Source organism: Megalopta genalis, unplaced genomic scaffold, assembly GCF_051020955.1.
Source record: "Megalopta genalis isolate 19385.01 unplaced genomic scaffold, iyMegGena1_principal scaffold0469, whole genome shotgun sequence".
In the NCBI taxonomy this organism is placed as follows: domain Eukaryota; kingdom Metazoa; phylum Arthropoda; class Insecta; order Hymenoptera; family Halictidae; genus Megalopta; species Megalopta genalis.
The window spans coordinates 146,144-159,398 of NW_027476538.1; the positions used below are offsets into that span (position 1 = coordinate 146,144).

At 43.1% G+C, this 13,255-nt stretch overlaps 2 protein-coding genes across 2 annotated transcripts; both read right to left on the minus strand.

Moving 5' to 3' along the window:
• Positions 1–8,526: 8,526 nt before the first annotated feature.
• Positions 8,527–9,303, minus strand: LOC143263340 (uncharacterized). Its single transcript, XM_076528383.1, has one exon. The coding sequence runs from the start codon at positions 9,301–9,303 to the stop codon at positions 8,527–8,529; it is 777 nt and encodes a 258-aa protein (XP_076384498.1).
• A 90-nt stretch (positions 9,304–9,393) lies between these two features.
• Positions 9,394–12,477, minus strand: LOC143263339 (uncharacterized). Its single transcript, XM_076528382.1, has 3 exons — positions 11,308–12,477; positions 10,048–11,258; positions 9,394–9,964 (listed from the first exon to the last, which is right to left on the minus strand). Exons 1-3 carry the CDS (start codon positions 12,475–12,477, stop codon positions 9,394–9,396), a joined length of 2,952 nt encoding a protein of 983 aa, XP_076384497.1.
• Positions 12,478–13,255: the final 778 nt, after the last annotated feature.

Genomic DNA, 13,255 nt, shown 5'->3' on the forward strand with positions numbered 1-13,255 from the left:
GCGAAACAAATGATTCAGCTTCAAATCAATGCGAAGTAGAAGGTTCAGCTTCAAATCCATGCGATTCAAATGGTTTAGCTTCAAATACATGTGATATACATGATTTAGCTTCAACTGCATTCTAAACAAACGAGTTAGCTTCAAATCCATTCGAAACTCATGATTTTGCTTCTAATCAATGCGAAGTAGAAACCTGATTTTAGGATCAATGCGAAACAAATGGTTTAGCTTCAACTCAATACGAAGTAGAAGGATTAGCATCAAATCCATTCGAAACACATGATTTATCTTCAAATCAATGCGAAGTAGAAGGCTAGGTTTCAAATCCATGCGAAACGTATAGTATGGAATCAAATACTTGTTTTATTCATGATTTAGCTTCAACTGCATGCGAAACAAACGAATTAGGTTCAAATTCAACCGAAACACATAATTTAGCTTCAAATCAATGCGAAGTAGAAGGCTTACCTTCAAAGCAATGCGACATAATTGATTTAGCATCATATACATGCGATATAAGTGATATAGCTTCAAATGCAGGAGAAACAAACGGGTTAGCTTCGTATCCAAGCGAAACACGTGATTTAGCTTCAAATCAGTGCGATGTAGAAGGTTCAGCTTCAAATCCATGCGATGTAGAAGGTTTAGCATCAAATCCATGCGAAACACATGATTTAGCAGCAAATCAATGCGATGTAGGAGGCTTAGCTACAAATCCATGCGAAACAAATGATTTAGCTTCATACAATTGGGACATAAATGATATATCTTTAAATGCAGACGAATCAAACGAGTTAGCTTCAAATCCATGCGAGACAAATGATTTAGCTGCAAGTCAATGCGATGTAGATGATTTAGCTTCAAATCCATGCGAAACAATTGATTTATCTTCAATTTCTTGGGATATAAGTGATATAGCTTCAAATGCAGACGAATCAAACGAGATAGTTCAAATCCATGCGATACATTCATTTAGCTTCAAATCAATACGAAGTAGAAGGCTTAGCTTCAAATCCATGCGAAACAAATGATTTAGCTTCAAACACTTGAGATATAAGTGATATTTCTTCAAATGCAGACGAAACAAACGAGTTAGCTTGAAATCCAAGCAAATCACATGATCTAGCTTCAAATCAATGCGTTGTAGAAGGTTTAGCTTCAAATCCACGCCAAACAAATGATTTAGCTTCAATCAATTGGGATATAAGTGATATAGCTTCAAATGCAGACGAATCAATCGAGTTAGCTTCAAAATCCATGCGATACATATCATTTAACTTCTAAACTATACGAAGTAGAAGGCTTAGCTCTAAATTCATGCGAAACAAATGATTTAGATTCAGATACTTGAAATATAAGTTATATAGCTTCAAATGCAGGCGAAACTAACGAGTTAGATTCAAATCCATGCGAAACACATGATTTAGCTGCAAATCCATGCGATGTAGATGATTTAGAATCAAATCCGTGCGAAAGAAATGATTTAGCATCAGATACTTGCGATATAAGTGATATAGCTTCAACTGCAGGGGAAACAAACGTGTTAGCATCAAATACATGCAAAACACATGATTTAGCGTCAAATCATTGCGATGTAGATGGTTTAACTTCAAATCCATGCGAAACAAATGATTTAGCTTCAATCACATGGGCTATAAGTGATATAGCTTCAAATGCAGACGAATCAAACGAGTTAGCTACAAATCCATGCGAAACACATGATTGAGCAGCAAATCAATTCGAAGTAGAAGGATTAGCTCCAAATCCATGAGAAACAAAAGGTTTAGCTACAAATACTTGTGATATACGTTATTTATATTCAACTGCATGTGCAACAAACGAATTAGCTTCAAATCCATGCGAAACACATGATTTATCAGCTAATCAATGCGATGTAGAAGATTTAGCTTCAAATCCAAGCGAAACACATGATTCAGAACAGGAACTTGCGATATAAGTGATATAGCTTCAAATGCAGACGAATCAAACGATTTAGCTTCAAAATCCGTGAGATACACATGATTTAGCTGCAAATCAATGCGATGTAGAAGGTGTAGCTTTAAATCCATGCGAAACAAATGATTTAGATTCAGATACTTGAAATATAAGTTATATAGCTTCAAATGCAGGCGAAACTAACGAGTTAGATTCAAATCCATGCGAAACACATGATTTAGCTTCAAATCAACGCGATGTAGATGATTTAGAATCAAATCCGTGCGAAAGAAATGATTTAGCATCAGATACTTGCGATATAAGTGATATAGCTTCAACTGCAGGGGAAACAAACGTGTTAGCATCAAATACATGCAAAACACATGATTTAGCGTCAAATCATTGCGATGTAGATGGTTTAGCTTCAAATCCATGCGAAACAAATGATGTAGCTTCAATCATATGGGATATAAGCGATATAGCTTCAAATGCAGACGAATCAAACGAGTTAGCTACAAATCCATGCGAAACACATGATTGAGCAGCAAATCAATTCGAAGTAGAAGGATTAGCTCCAAATCCATGAGAAACCAAAGGTTTAGCTACAAATACTTGTGATATACGTTATTTATATTCAACTCCATGTGCAACAAACGAATTAGCTTCAAATCCATGCGAAACACATGATTTATCTGCAAATCAATGCGATGTAGATGGTTTAGCTTCAAATCCATGCGAAACCAATGATTTAGCTTCAGATACTTGCGATACAAGTGACATAGCTTCAAATGCACATGAAACAAACGAGTTAGCTTCAAATCCAAGCGTATCACATGATTTAGATTCAAATCATGTGATTTAGAAGGCTTAGCTTCAAATCCAAGCAAAACACATGATTTTGCTTCAAATCAATGCGATGTAGAAGGTTTAGCTTCAAAGCCATGCGAAACGAATGATTGAGCTTCAAACACTTGGGGTATAGGTGACACAGCTTCAGCTGCATGCGAAACAATCGAATAAGCTTCAAGTCTATGCGAAACACATGATTCAGCTGCAAATCAATGCGAAGTAGAAGGCTCAGCGTCAAATCCATGCGAATCAAATGGTTTAGCTTCAAATACATGTGATATACGTGATTTAGCTTCAACTACATGCGAAACAAACGAGTTAGCTTCAAATCCATGCGAAATTCATGATTTAGCTTCAAATCAATGCGAAGTAGAAGGCTTATCTTCGAATCCATGCGAAACAAATAGTTTAGATTTAAATAATTCTGATATACACGATTTAGCTTCAAATGCAGGCCAAACAAACGAGTTAGCTTCGAATCCATGCGAAACACATGATTTAGCTTCAAATTCATTTGAAAAACATGGTTTAGCTTAATATTCATGCGAAACAAATGGTCCAGCATCGAATACTTGTGATATACATGATTTCGCTTCAACTGCATTTGAAACAAACGAGTTAGCTTCAAGTTCATATGAAACACGTGCTTCAGCTTCAAATAAATGCGAAGTAGAAGGCTGATTTTCGAATCCATGCGAAACAAATGGTTTAGCTTCAAATCAATGCGATAGAGAAGGTTTAGCTTCAAATCCAAGCGAAACTCATGATTTAGCTTGAAATCGATAAGAAGTAGAAGGCTTAGCTTCAAATCCATGCGAAACCAATGATTTAGCTTCAGACACTTGCGATACAAGTGACATAGCTTCAAATGCACATGAAACAAACGAGTTAGCTTCAAATCCAAGCGTATCACATGATTTAGATTCAAATCATGTGATTTAGAAGGTTTAGCTTCAAATCCAAGCAAAACACATGATTTTGCTTCAAATCAATGCGATGTAGAAGGTTTAGCTTCAAAGCCATGCGAAACGAATGATTGAGCTTCAAACACTTGGGGTATAGGTGACACAGCTTCAGCTGCATGCGAAACAATCGAATAAGCTTCAAGTCTATGCGAAACACATGATTCAGCTGCAAATCAATGCGAAGTAGAAGTCTCAGCGTCAAATCCATGGGAATCAAATGGTTTAGCTTCAAATACATGTGATATACGTGATTTAGCTTCAACTACATGCGAAACAAACGAGTTAGCTTCAAATCCATGCGAAATACATGATTTAGCTTCAAATCAATGCGAAGTAGAAAGCTTATCTTCGAATCCATGCGAAACAAATAGTTTAGATTTAAATAATTCTGATATACACGATTTAGCTTCAAATGCAGGCCAAACAAACGAGTTAGCTTCGAATCCATGCGAAACACATGATTTAGCTTCAAATTCATTTGAAAAACATGGTTTAGCTTAATATTCATGCGAAACAAATGGTCCAGCATCGAATACTTGTGATATACATGATTTCGCTTCAACTGCATTTGAAACAAACGAGTTAGCTTCAAGTTCATATGAAACACGTGCTTCAGCTTCAAATAAATGCGAAGTAGAAGGCTGATTTTCGAATCCATGCGAAACAAATGGTTTAGCTTCAAACACTTGAGATATAAGTGATATGGCTTCAAACGAAGCCGAAACAAACGAGTTAGCTTCAAATCCAAGCGAATCACGTGATTTAGCTTCATATCAATGCGATGTAGAAGGTTTAGCTTCAAATCCATGCGAAACAAATGATTTAGCTTCAAACAATTGGGAGATAAGTGATATAGCTTCAAATGCTGACGAATCAAACGAGTTAGCTTCAAAATCCATGCGATACATATCATTTATCTTCAAATCGATATGAAGTAGAAGGCTTAGCTTCAAATCCATGCGAAACAAATGATTTAGCTTCAAACACTTGAGATATAAGTGATATGGCTTCAAACGAAGCCGAAACAAACGAGTTAGCTTCAAATCCAAGCGAATCACGTGATTTAGCTTCATATCAATGCGATGTAGAAGGTTTAGCTTCAAATCCATGCGAAACAAACGATTTAGCATCAAACAATTGGGATATAAGTGATATAGCTTCAAATGCTGACGAATCAAACGAGTTAGCTTCAAAATCCATGCGATACATATCATTTAACTTCAAATCGATACGAAGTAGAAGGCTTAGCTTCAAATCCATGCGAAACAAATGATTTAGGAGCAGATACTTGCGATATAATTGATATAGCTTCAAATGCCGTCGAAACTAACGAGTTAGCATCAAATCCATGCAAAACACATGATTTAGCTTCAAATCAATGCGATGGAGAAGGTTTAGTTTCAAATTCACGCGAAACACATGATTTAGCTTCAAATCAATGCGATGTAGAAGGTTTATCTTCAAATACGTGCGAAATAAATGATTTAGCTTCAAACACTTGAGCTGTACGTGATATAGCTTCAAATGCAGACGAAACAAACGATTTCGCTTCATATCCAAGCGAATCACATGATTTAGCTTCAAATGAATGCGATGTAGAAGATTTAGATATAAATCCATGCGAAACAAATGATTTAGCTTCAAATCAATGCGATGTAGAAGGTTTAGATTCAAATCCATGCGAAACGAATGATTTAGCTTCAAACAATTGGGATATAAGTGATATAGGTTCAAATGCTGACGAATCAAACGAGTTAGCTTCAAAATCCATGCGATTCATATCATTTAAAATCAAATCGATACGAAGCAGAAGGCTTAGCTTCAAATCCATGCGAAACAAATGATTTAGGAGCAGATACTTGCGATATAATTGATATAGCTTCAAATGCCGTCGAAACTAACGAGTTAGCATCAAATCCATGCAAAACACATGATTTAGCTTCAAATCAATGCGATGGAGAAGGTTTAGTTTCAAATTCAAGCGAAACACATGATTTAGCTTCAAATCAATGCGATGTATAAGGTTTGCCTTCAAATACATGCGAAACAAATGATTTAGCTTCAAACAATTGAGATATAAGTGATATAGCTTCAAATGCTGACGAATCAAACGAGTTAGCTTCAAAATCCATGCGATACATATCATTTAACTTCAAATCGAAACGAAGTAGAAGGCTTAGCTTCAAATCCATGCGAAACAAATGATTTAGATTCAGATATTTGCGATATAAGTTTTATAGCTTCAAATGCCGTCGAAACTAACGAGTTAGCAGCAAATCCATGCAAAATTACATGATTTAGCTTCAAATCAATGCCTGTGCAGAAGGTTTAGCTTCAAATGAATGCGAAACAAATGATTTAGGTTCAGATACTTGCGATATATTTGATATAGATTCAAATGCAGGAGAAACAAACGTGATAGCCTCAAATACATGCGAAGCAAGTGATTGAGCTGCAAATCAATGCGATGTAGAAGGTTTATCTTCAAATACGTGCGACATAAATGATTTAGCTTCAAACACTTGAGCTGTACGTGATATAGCTTCAAATGCAGACGAAACAAACGATTTCGCTTCATATCCAAGCGAATCACATGATTTAGCTTCAAATGAATGCGATGTAGAAGATTTAGATATAAATCCATGCGAAACAAATGATTTAGCTTCAAATCAATGCGATGTAGAAGGTTTAGATTCAAATCCATGCGAAACGAATGATTTAGCTTCAAACAATTGGGATATAAGTGATATAGCTTCAAATGCTGACGAATCAAACGAGTTAGCTTCAAAATCCATGCGATTCATATCATTTAAAATCAAATCGATACGAAGCAGAAGGCTTAGCTTCAAATCCATGCGAAACAAATGATTTAGGTTCAGATACTTGCGATATAAATGATATAGCTTCAAATGCAGACGAAACAAACGAGTTAGCTTCACATCCAAGCGAAACACATGATCTAGCTCCAAATCAGTGCGAAGTAGAAGGCTTAGCTTCAAATCCATGCTAAACAATTGATTTAGCTTCAGATACTTTGCGATATAAGTGATACAGCTTCATATGCAGACGAATCAAACTAGTTAGCTTCAAAATCCATGCGAATACAAATCATTTAGCTTGAAATCGATTCGAAGTAGAAGGCTTAGCTTCAAATCCATGCGAAACACATGATTTAGCTGCAAATCCATGCGATGTAGAAGATTTAGCTTCAAATCCATGCATAACAAATGATTTAGCATCAGATACTTGCGATATAACTGATATAGCTTCAAATGCAGGGGAAGCAAACGAGTTAGCATCAAATCCATGCAAAACACATGATTTAGCGTCAAATCAATGCGATGCAGAAGGTTTAGCTTCAAATCCATGCGAAACAAATGATTTAGCTTCAAACAATTGAGATATAAGTGATATAGCTTCAAATGCAGCCGAAGCAAACGAGTTAGCTTCAAATCCAAGCGAATCACATGATTTAGCTTCAAATGAATGCGATGTAGAAGATTTAGATATAAATCCATGCGAAACAAATGATCTAGCTTCAAATCAATGCGGTGCAGAAGGTTTAGCTTCAAATCCATGCGAAACAAATGATTTAGCTTCAAACAATTGAGATATAAGTGATATTTCTCCAAATGCAACCGAAGCAAACGAGTTTGCTTCAAATCCAAGCGCATCACATGATTTAGCTTCAAATCAATGCGATGTAGAAGGTTTAGATTCAAGTTCATGCGAAACAAATGATTTAGCTTCAAACAATTGGGAGATAAGTGATATAGCTTCAAATGCTGACGAATCAAACGAGTTAGCTTCAAAATCCATGCGATACATATCATTTATCTTCAAATCGATATGAAGTAGAAGGCTTAGCTTCAAATCCATGCGTAAACAAATGATTTAGATTCAGATACTTGCGATATAAGTGTTTCGCACTTATCCGACTCGAGGGACTCGAATGTGTCGCGGAAAATGTGTGCGAAGCGAGTCGAGCTTTTTCGACCCGCGATTGCGTTCGCTCGTTAGCGAAGTAATGCCGCGGATGAGGATTCTACGAAATGCCTCGTGAACTCGAGAGAGTGTCCGATTGTACTGTATGTTAGAGCTAGAGCTCGGGCGAGAAAGAGAGCGCGTGTAAGTGTTTTCGACTGTGACTTCTGACTGTTTGACACTGATTGGTTTTTCTGCGTTTTACTGTCCGCGCCCCGACTGGTCGCGTTATTTTATATTGGTCACCCCCGTTTGAGATCCCTGAAGGAACCTCCACCTCCACGCCGGGACGCCCTGATTGGTTTTTCTCGAAGATTGCGATTTTCCAATCAGTGTCCTCTAAGCTTTTCGTCACCACCCTCTCGTATCGTCCTTCACGAGCCTTGTCTAGGAGAGGGGGGGTGTTGCGTAGTTGCGTGGTCGGGAGGTCCCCTGGGGCCTGAGATATCGTCCCCGCGACGGTTGGGACTAAACTTTCTCAAGACCCGTCAAATTCTCAAATTTACGACGGGGTTGTTTTTTCGGGCCTTTCGTACCTACGACGCGTCGCGGTCATTAAAGAAACGGAAGACCCTGCACCGATGTTCTGCAGATGGAAAAAAGGTTTCCGTCTCTTTATGATCCTCGCTGGTCCACGCCATAAACCTTCGCGAAAGCGGCCTGCGGGAGGTCTTCTGGAACGGAACATGCTCCCCCCGTTGAGCGACCGAATCGGTCAATACACAATCAGCGTACTTATTAGCTAATTCGATCGCGATGTCCTGGGTTGCTTGCGGTATGTTTAAAAATGTCTCTAAACACTGTGCTCGATGGGCAGAGGTGCCAGTTGTCGCACGTTCCGCTTGTAGACTCCTTGGGAAGTCCGCACGGTCACGACCCTGGCGAAGTCGTCCTGTCCTGGATGGAGTTGTACCACACAGCCGAGACGCCACTGCAGTGGTGGGAGATTATCCTCCTTCAGGACGACGATGGTGCCCTTGGTGATGTTGGGCGACCCCTTGGTCCACCTTTGGCGAACGTTGAGTTGATTGATGTATTCCTTGTACCAGCGGGCCCAAAAGTCTTGTTTGACCTTTTGTATGTGTTGCCAATTGGACAGTCGGTTGCTGGGAGTTTTTCTGAAATCAATATCAGGAAAACTCGTCAAGGAATCACCAATCAAGAAGTGGCCAGGAGTGAGTGCGATGGGATCGTTCGGGTCGGAAGATAGAGGAGTCAAGGGTCTGGAATTGAGGATGGCTTCGACCTCTATCACGAAAGTGTTGAACTGCTCAAATGAGAATAGTTCTTCTCCTACCACGCGCTTCACGTGGTGTTTGAAGCATTTGACGGCGGCTTCCCAAAGGCCGCCAAAATTCGGAGACTGCGCCGGGATGAAATGCCACGAGATTTGCTTCTCCGTTAGGAAGTGGCGGATTTTGTTCTCCCCATTGCGCAAGATCTCGTGCATCTCGGACAACATGTTGTTCGCACCAACGAAATTGGTGCCGTTGTCGGAATAGATGTTTTTGCAGATCCCCCTCCGCGAGATGAATCGTCGCAAAGCCCCGATGAATGCTTCTGTGGTCATGTCGCTTACGACTTCAAGGTGTACTGCCTTCGTTGAGAAACAAATGAAGACAGCAACGAACACCTTGAGTCGAGTGCGATTGCGATGTCGTCACTCTTTTATATGAAAGGGACCACAATAGTCCACGCCGCAATTGGAAAACGGGCGGTGCTCGGTTACTCGTGCGGCAGGTAGGTTTCCCATGCTGCAGGCTGTGGCAGGTGGGTCCATACGGAAGCACTTGACGCACCGCCTCACGATCTTCCGCGTTGCGTTTCTGCCGTCGATGGGCCAATAGGCCTGCCGGACGGCGTACAGGGTAGTCGTCATCCCTGCGTGGTGGTTCTCGAGGTGGGCCTGGCGGATGATAAGTTCGGTCACATGATGACTCTTCGGCAAGAGGACCGGATGGCGCTGATTGTAAGACAGCGTCGAATTTACGAGACGGCCTCCGACGCGTAGCAGTCCTTGGTGGTCGATGAACGGATTCAGCGGAAGGAGCTTGCTCTTTTTGTGGAGCTCGGTGCCGGATCTCAATGAACGAAGATCCAATGCAAACGCTGTTGCCTGTGCCAGTTGTAGGATGCGGACGGTGGCCGATTGGATCTCTTCGATGGTGAGAGGTCCTCTGAATGCTCGTGGATTCTTGAACCGTAGGCAATACGCGGTGACATGTTTTAACCTAGAAAGACAGGAGAATCGGTTCAAAATTTCCTCACTGTTTATGGTCGCGGTGAAACAAGTGAGTCGTTTTCTCTCCGGTACATCCTCCCAGATCTCGAATATTGTTTCGGGCCACGTTGACTTGTGTGTTGAAAGCCAGGTGGGTCCGTGGCGCCAGTGTTGGTTCTTGATGAACTGCGCTTTATGGTCGCGGTGAAACAAGTGAGTCGTTTTCTCTCCGGTACATCCTCCCAGATCTCGAATATTGTTTCGGGCCACGTTGACTTGTGTGTTGAAAGCCAGGTGGGTCCGTGGCGCCAGTGTTGGTTCTTGATGAACTGCGCTGGTGCTTGTCCCCGGGATAGCAGATCCGCCGGGTTGTTGTGGGAACGTACGTGTCGCCACGCGTTTATGTCGGTTTTACCCTGAACATCCGCTACGCGATTCGCAACGAATGTTTTGAGACCGCTTGGTTCCTTGTGGAGCCAATTCAAAACAATGGTGGAATCGGTCCAGAAGGTGATGGCTGCGGGATCGGTGCCGAGTGCCCCTTGAACCGAGGTCGTCAAAGTAGCCAGCAGGGAAGCCCCGCAAAGCTCCAGTCGTGCGAGCGGAACGGTCTTCAGTGGTGCCACTCGAGACTTTGCGCAGAGAAGATGTACCCGTATCCTGCCGCTTGTGCTGATGGATCGAACGTAGATACATGCTCCATACGCTCGCTCGCTGGCATCACAAAATCCGTGAAGCTCGATCTTGCGATTACCCGATTGGGTGACGTTTCTCTGGAATGACAAGTGGTTGAGGTGAACTAAATCCTCTGCGAAGGTTGACCATTCAGTGTGTATGCCAACTGGAAGGGATTCGTCCCAATCGACCTTCAGTTGCCACAACTGCTGGATCATGAGCTTCGCGAGGATAGTAACCGGTCCGAGGAGTCCCAGTGGATCGAAGATCTTTGCTACCGATGACAGGATGGACCGTTTCGTTACCCGTGTGGTAACGTTGTGATTCACGGTGAATCTGATGATGTCTCCTGTTGCATCCCATACCACACCGAGGGTCTTGACGGTGGTCGCGTCACCGAAGACCTTTGGATGTACTTGTTGAGCTGAGAGGTCGGTCAAAAGCCTGGGTTCGTTTGACCTCCATTGACGTATGTTGAGTCCTCCCTTCGCCAACAAGTTGATGACCTGATTGCGTACGGTCTGGGCTTCCTCCAATGTATCGGCACCAGTCAGCAAATCGTCGACGTACAAGTCCCTCTTCAACGTCCTTGAAGCTGCTGGAAATTGGGACTCTTCGTCGTTCGCTAGCTGGTGTATGCACCGAATTGCTAGAAATGGAGCCGCGGAGAGCCCGAACGTGACCCGTATTCAGCTCATACGTAGTGACCTCGTGGTTTGCGTTTCTCCACAGGATCCGTTGATACTTGCGATCCTCTGGCCGAACGAGGAACTGGCGATACATCTTCTCGATGTCGCCAGTCAGCGCATACACGTGCATGCGAAATCGCAGTAGTAGCAGCCACATGTCGTCCTGTATCGTGGGTCCTATCATCAGCGCGTCGTTCAGTGATAGACCGCAACTCGATTTGGAGGAGCCGTCGAACACAACACGGACCTTTGTGGTCGCGCTCGACGACTTTACGACCGCATGGTGCGGCAGGTAGAAACCCGGTGACTGGGGTTCATCGCTTCCTACCTGAGTCAAATGTCCGAGCGCCAGGTATTCATTGATGACGGTTGAATACTCCGTCTTCAAAGCAGGATCGCGCGAGAATTTCCTCTCCAACGCCAAAAATCGATTGAAAGCGCGAGACCGTGATTCACCGAGCATTGATTCCCTTCCGTTGAAGGGCAGAGCGACGACGTACCGACCTGTTTCGTTTCGCTGAAGATGTTGGGTGAAGTGATCCTCGCATCGTTTCTCCTCGGACGAGAGGTGCCGTTCGGATGGTCCCTCTTCCAATTTCCAAAATCTTCTGAGGTCGAAACTCAACTTCGTCAGGAAGGTTTTTCGCGTCGTTTGAGGTTTCCTTGCCGGTGCGCTCCCCCCGATGATCCATCCCAGTTGGGTTTTCTGGAGGACGAGATCCAGGTTGCCACGTGCAGACAAGTTGATTTGCCCTATGCTGAGTGATGCGAGGGCAGGACCGCTTCCGATCAGCATGTCTACGGGCGCTGGACGGTAGAAGTGTGGATCAGCTAGTGGAATGTTAGCTGGGATGCTAAGTTGATCACGGTCAATCGGCTCCTCCGGTACGAACCCCGCAATGCGTGGGATTGTGAAAAACGTCAAATCCCGCTTGTAGTTCGAAAGACGGGATTTGATGGTGGTTTTCACAATCTTGCTTGTGACCGTTCGCATGGCGTTCAGCGTCTCGATGGTTGCGGCCGATTTTGTGACGGGAAGCTGGAGTTTCGCGACGAACTCCTCCGTGATGAAGTTCGCGTTAGCGCAGGTATCGACCAATGCTCGACACGGGATTGAGGGTTGATCGCGACCTGCGACCTCGACGATCGCCGTGGTCATCAACCCATTGGTCGGTCCCTCGGTGGCTCGAACGCGAATCCCTTTCCTCGGCTGCTTCCTTCGTCGTTTCCGTCGTGGTCATTCGGGTCTGTCCGTGGATTTCGGCGGATCTTCGTGTAACTTGGTGTTGTGCCGTTTTCCGCATGTTCTGCAATTCCCGGCGTTGCAGTCCTTAGCACGGTGGTCGAAACGCAAACAATTCAAGCACAAGTACAAACTGGTTGCCGTCTCGATCCGTTTCCTGACTGGCATCTCAAGGAACGTCTTGCATTGAAAGACGGAATGCTCTGCTGTGTTGCAGATTGCACAATTATTACCCTTAGCAGTTACGAAGGCTTGTCCGCTTGCTCTATTCGAGGACTGCGTGGGATATTGTCTCCTCTCTTTCGTCCGGAAGGAACCCGGCTTCCGAACGCCTCGTGCGGTCTCGGCTTGGACTTGTTGGACCGTGGGAGTCGAGGTTGAAGGCGTTTCACAGTCCCTGTACTGATGCGCGGAAAGGTTCAAAAATTTGAAGATGTCCTCAATTTTGGGCATCTCCGTAGTCGTCAGGGTGCGTTCCCACGTCCTTCGTATATCTTGCCCCATGCGCGACATGGCAATGCTAGCGAGTAAGTCGCTCGCGATTTGTTCCCACGTCCGACCGAGAGCTTGCAACGACCGTACATGTAGTTGCATGTAATTGGTAAGATCCCGTATGGATTCGGAAGTCTCGTTCGGCATGGTCGGGGTGTCGCGAAGAAGCGCCGCGTGACGAAGAATGAGGGCTCGCTTGTTC

What these genes read in the sequence shown, in the direction of transcription:
- LOC143263340 (XM_076528383.1), bottom strand. Translation starts at nt 9,303, where the DNA reads ATGACCACAGAAGCATTCATCGGGGCTTTGCGACGATTCATCTCGCGG.
- LOC143263339 (XM_076528382.1), bottom strand. Translation starts at nt 12,477, where the DNA reads ATGACCACGGCGATCGTCGAGGTCGCAGGTCGCGATCAACCCTCAATC. An exon ending in ATGAGCTGAATACGGGTCAC is followed by an intron (nt 11,259 to 11,307) that starts GTTCGGGCTCTC and finishes TGCATACACCAG; the next exon opens with CTAGCGAACGACGAAGAGTC. An exon ending in TATTCGAGATCTGGGAGGAT is followed by an intron (nt 9,965 to 10,047) that starts GTACCGGAGAGA and finishes CTGTCTTTCTAG; the next exon opens with GTTAAAACATGTCACCGCGT.